The sequence below is a fragment of the Populus nigra genome, chromosome 19 (genome assembly GCF_951802175.1).
Source record: "Populus nigra chromosome 19, ddPopNigr1.1, whole genome shotgun sequence".
Taxonomy (NCBI): Eukaryota; Viridiplantae; Streptophyta; class Magnoliopsida; order Malpighiales; family Salicaceae; genus Populus; species Populus nigra.
Window position 1 is genome coordinate 1807202 of NC_084870.1, and position 6151 is coordinate 1813352.

The window sequence follows — 6151 nt, forward strand, 5'->3', positions numbered from 1 at the left end:
TATTTCATAGAGTAAAAACTACAAATTTAAGTTTCATGTCTATAACCTTTTTTGTTCATCAATTTTTGTGATTGTTTGTTGTCTTTCGCTTGCATTATATTGAAATCAAACCCCAGTAGAACTATGATGCGGGTGATGACATGACATCTAGATTTAAACATGGACCATAACCATGCCCTGTTCCACCAACTCATGCACTTTCTTTTCAACCTGAGGGAGGCAAGGGCCGGAGATTGGAGAGATTTCCCGGTTAACCATATGTATGGCGTTGTAAAAGTTGTCCTGGAATGGTCTACAACAGGCGTTATAGAAACATTATGAAGTTCTTGAGGAATATAGAGAAGTTACTAATCCAAATTTGATGAAATCAATTGCTGATATATCACATTCTGGGCATTGACAAGGCATGCATTGACAGCAAAGTTTATCCAGGTAGCAAACCTGTCTAAGATCATGACTTGATACTTGCTGTCCTGATAGTATTACTTTACACACTGAGAAAATTAACAGTGGGCTCTACATGAGAAAGTGGTGAAAGCAAGCAGCAAACGCTGACACCAGACTGCTTCGAACAACAGATGCCATTATACTGGAGTCAAACCAACAACTCCTGCACACACATGGCACAAAGGGATGGGAATACGAATTCAAGTGTTTAATGGCATAAGAGACTAGAGTGTATTCACAAGACTTTAGCAACGTAACAATGCTTGTAAAGCCAGAAATGCATGGTCAAATGATTTCTGCAAATTTGTATCGAGGGAACCAACACTCATCCTAACAAGAACCCTGTATCGAGGGATTAGTCGAGGTGCGCACAAGCTGGCCCGGACACTCACGTTAAACTAAAATAAAGAACCCGTGAAAATGTAACATGAATATTTACCACACTATGCTGATTTTAAAACAATTTGCCATTCATGCCACCATGAAAGAAAAAAGCAGGCAATCAGGAATGTATTCCTCCATGTATTAGGTGACACGCCTTCATAACTTGGAATGGAATATACACAGCATAGTAACTGCAAGCTTGTGAGAAATCATGTCGGGGACATGGATATACCACTCAATGCAGGAATTCCATCAAGATATGTGGTCAAAAAGAATTTTATTTTCTTTTACAGAGTCGGTCAAAAGAACCTAGCTCCTGAATGCAGTAAAATCCTAGTTCTGGAATTAATATTAAATTGAGTTAGAAAAAAAATTAATATAAAATCCAACCCTCACAAAGACTGCAAAACTTAAAAGCTGTTTAAGATGCCTTGCTTTATGCTTTCAATTTTTACATCTAGCACTCCAACATGATCACAATCACATAATGCATCTAATGTATGAACTGCTACTCTACCATGTGATTTCTACATTCAGATCATTCCCAAAAGTACCACAGTACCAAAATGCAAGTTGTCAATAACCTTATCACATGATCATATACAAAACAGGCAAACAATAAGGAGATTACACATTATGCAAGTGTGCACAGGCACGTGCGCACAGCTATGAACATTGCATGCACAAGTGTGGAGCTAAGAATGCCATCAGAAGTTTTGCAGGTCTATCTATAGAAATCAATAACCATAATTTTCAAAATCTTAACTAGCAATCAAATACAACTTAATCAAGGAATGGATCAACCAAGTCATGACCATCTAGCTACTAGATAAATGCAACAGCTGCACTTAAGGAAAAAAAGAATAAATTCTTCATACATACCACATGCCAATCTTCCACCTGCATTCCCAGTGGTTGAGCTGAGTTCATGCCCGCCTATAGATGCGAAAACCAACAAGGATGGAGAAAACGTTAAGAACGTCAAGAAAGCAAAGGTCATCAAAGTGATCCATGCCTTCATTCCTTAAGACTTTATATTCATAGTCGAATAACAGTAACAAAATAGCAACAAACAAGTTCACAGGCATTTAAAAGTCTGCTCCTGTCTCCTATGCCCTCCCTCCTCACACAAAAGACATATTGTTTCTCATGGTTGCAACAAACAGAAAGGTATAGAAACACATGCGCAAGCAATAATTTATATTCAGCTGAGTTTGCCAGGTAACAAAATTAATGTTGCCAAGGTTTGCACCCAGGATGCCTGAATAAGAACTTACCCTTTCCAAGGTCATCCTCGAGCTCATGAACCACAAGTGCTCTTCCGATCACCGTGTTAGGACCACTCAGTGTTATCTGCACTTTTTTATTTTTTTTCAAAACTCCAAAACTGAGTAAATGCATATCAATAAAGCAGAAATGTCTAAAATAAGAACATAAACCATGTGTCAACCCATAAGCAAAGAAAAAAAGTACACTCAATGGCTGTTAAAAAATAAAACATTATGCTTCAGTTCACAAAAATTACCTGGTTATCCACTATTATTGCCTCTGCCACCCCTGTATTTTCAAAATAACAAGGATAAGTTAATTGGTTCAGGGAAGCCCATAAAAAACAAATGAAGAATGAAGAATGATCTTACCATCAGCAGTAGCAACTATGTTTCCCAGGTCACCCGCATGACGGATTTCATCCTCGGGAGCACCATGTGTCAAATTGTTAGGATTAAAATGTGCTCCTGTTATTTGAATTTGAAAAGGGAAATTATATTAACACAAATAAAGAATCAGGATTATCCATGCATTAATTGAAACAATACAAGAACCAAAACTGAAACAGTTTATTGACAATGCAGTTGTTTCATGTCCTACCTGTTGACACGCATCCATTTGTTGTGTCACCATATTGATGCTAAAAAAGGTAATTTGAAAAGAAAAAAGGACGGACATTAAGATTTGGAAAGTAAAGTACATCCATGTCCAAAGATGATAAAAACTGAAGCCAGGAACATTCACCAGGTGGAATCCATGAGGCCCTGGAGTAAGCCCAGTAATACGAGCATTCACAGTTGTAGGACCTATCGAAAGCAAAATGCAAATAATATGTAAATCACAACCAGGGCTCCAATTATTATGACTCTCCACATTAACCTCCACTCAACTTAAACCACTGTGGTTATCTGACTAGGGATAATTGAATATTCAAGCTTTTCAGTCATGGAAAGAACAAAAACCCTGTCAATTAGCTAATTCAAGTCTCAGGATTGCAGGCATCTCCTATTTCCAGATTTGAAATTCAAAAACTTCGACAAGACAGTATAACTCCTTTCGGAAACAACATTTTTAACTACTTTTCAAAATTAAACATCTAAGAATAAAAACCAAACCTCAAAACAGGTTAAAAAAATTAAACCATCAACCAGACAGTCTGTGAAAAAAAGAAAGAAAGATGGTAATTGAAATCACTTTGTCATGTATAATTTCTGAAATAAACTTTTTCAAATTTTATGTTTTAAAAAGCAGAAATCAAATGACAACATATCTGGAACAAAGAATTTTTAACATTGCATATCTAGTTCCAAGCTCCAGCCTCATTGTCCCTGCTTGCTGACTAATTTCAGAATCAACAACTTCAACTATAATCTGAATTAGACAACAACAAAAAAAAAAGCATCATCAAATATAAACTTAACAAGGAAAATTGATAATGCGGTTAGCACATCCATTAAGAAACAACTTCAATTAAATAAAAAAATTCTTTCTCGGTCAAAAAAAAAAGAAACCCATTTCCCAAAAACAAAAACCAAGCATACCCATTTACTCTTTTCTCTAATTTCTTATCACCCAACAAAGAATCAAGAAGTCAACCTCAACCAACAACAACATTCAAAACAAAACATTAAAAAGAAGAGAGAGAGAGAGGCAAGAGTGACAGACCATCGGCTTCCTGGGTCAAAATGACGGCGCCTTCAACATTAGAAGTGCCTTTAAGGACAGCAACAGCTTTCTTGGTAGCAGAAGCAACAACAAAAAGAGGTGGTTGCTTCTCGGCGGCGAGAGAGAGGGAAAAAGATTGGCGTGGGGGGTTAAGGGAGACGCCATGGAAAGAGGAATGATTAGGAGGAAGTGGAGAGAGAGGGAGGTGAAGAATTGGTGGAATGGCTGTGAGGATTGCGTGGGCTGCCATGGCTGCTATTGCAGCTGCTTGCATTTCTCCTGTAGATAAAATGATAATGTTCAATGACCTGGGTAATGTGTTGTTCCAGAGTTCAGATTCGAATTTTTTAAGGTATGTACATTAATATAAAATAATTTTCCTTTTTTTCAATTTTTTTTCTTTTATAGTTTTTCTTTTTTAATAATAAATTAGAAAATATTTTTAGTTATTGAAAATAAATATGAATTTTCCTATAATAAAATAAATACATCGAGATAACAGCTATTTTTTTATTAAAAAAAACATCAAAAGCATAATCATCTTAATATTTTATATTATAAAGTATTAATTTTATTTTATTCAAATTAAAAACTATCATTGAAATATTTTATAGTTAACTTAAAAAAGATCTTTATATTATATTCATAATAAAAATTAAATTTATAACACTAACTAAATATAAAAAAAAATCTTAATTTGTTGAAAACTGCTTATATATAAAAGAAAACAATTGTATCTTTCATGTTTTTCTCACTATTTAGAAAACAATAAAAGAAAAACTTGAATCTCTAAAATATGTTTGTTAAATTTAATTTTGAAAAAATAGAAAGTTAATTTTTCACTTTTCTAGATGGAAAAATATTATTTTTAATATAAAATTTCATTTTTTTAACTTTAATTTTCAAAAAATAAGAGTATTATTTTGTTTTTAAATAGCCTCTTGTAATTTTTAATAAAGCACAATTGGCCCAATAATGCTCGAAATAGTTTATACACACCAAAGTATTATATATATATATATATATATATATATATATATATATATATATATATATATATATATATATTTTGATGATTTCATAGGAATTTTTTTCACTTTTCCTTCGGTTCTACAGTGACAAGAAAAAGAAAAGACTAAAGAAATTATATAGGACTTCGTTTCGAGACTGATTGGAGTTGCGTTGCTGCGTCAGAAGAAGGATAGCTATACTGATTTGGTATACTTTAAAGAAACCCTTGGTACGATATTGACGATCTCACAAAGATTGAATTTCAGTGAATTTTTATTTACTGATCTCGTCTTTTACGGAATCGATCCCTTTTTGACTGTACAAGAATATGTGGAGCTCGCATGTCTGGAAGCACAGGAGAACGTTTTTTTGCTGATATTATTACCAGTATTCGATATTGGGTCATTCATAGCATTACTAAACCTTCCCTATTCATTGCAGGTTGGTTATTCGTCAGCACAGGTTTAGCTTATGATGTATTTGGAAGCCCTCGTCCAAATGAATATACCTAAACAATTGTAAAATCAAACACCAATCAAATATCGAGATATTTTTTTAGATAGTGATAACTTCATAAAAGGCGAAACAAAATCAATTATGAAACTGAATTTTCAATTAACCCAGTACTGCTACCCAATTTTCATCTTATTTTTTAAAGAATTTCAAAAAAAATAGCTAAAAACAACGAAAACCCAAAAAAATATGTTTTTAATGTCTTTGTGTCACTTATAATGTTTTTTTTTCTATGCATAAAAAGGCAGGCCATGCCCCTCTCAACAAAGCCTTACTCTCATTTTCTCTTCCTCATCGCCAGCTATCATACACTTTATCTATCTTAATTGTCTCTTAACCTCCTCCCTTTCACTGTCAATATGGCCAATTCCTCCATTTTACTTGTCACAATGCCAGTTATAATGGTTTCATCTCTTCTCAAGACCTACAACAGACCCACCAGTAACTAAACACCTAAAACCGAATCCAACCTTATGTTAGTGACCACAACACTAAGGGTCTTTTTCTCCCCTCATTCACTCTTTTACGCAGCCGCCACCCATGATTGGCTTTGGTCCTTCACCATCGCGAGAAGACCTAGTCACCCACAAACCATCATTACCATCTCTTTCCTCCAGCCATCGGGTCTTTTTCTCTTCAATGACCGATTGACACTTCAACCTCTATAACCCATGACCAGCCTCTCCCTTTTCAAAATTAAAGAAAACCATCAATCTCTCTTTAACTCGAAACCCACATAAACAAAACCAAAGCCTTCACCCATTTCTCCTTCATTGTCTAAGGTCAGCACCCACAGACCCAACAATCAATTCCTTCACCATTAGCCACAACAACGTTGTCCCCTCTTCCCAACAATGTCATT

General features: G+C 34.7%; 1 protein-coding gene across 1 annotated transcript; it reads right to left on the bottom strand.

Moving 5' to 3' along the window:
* Positions 1-348: 348 nt before the first annotated feature.
* LOC133680604 (superoxide dismutase [Cu-Zn], chloroplastic-like) lies at positions 349-4114 on the bottom strand. The gene is made up of 8 exons (XM_062103629.1): positions 3766-4114; positions 2845-2906; positions 2701-2740; positions 2472-2567; positions 2357-2388; positions 2109-2184; positions 1714-1767; positions 349-610 (listed from the first exon to the last, which is right to left on the bottom strand). Exons 1-8 carry the CDS (start codon positions 4037-4039, stop codon positions 585-587), a joined length of 660 nt encoding a protein of 219 aa, XP_061959613.1. The 5' UTR covers positions 4040-4114; the 3' UTR covers positions 349-584.
* Positions 4115-6151: the final 2037 nt, after the last annotated feature.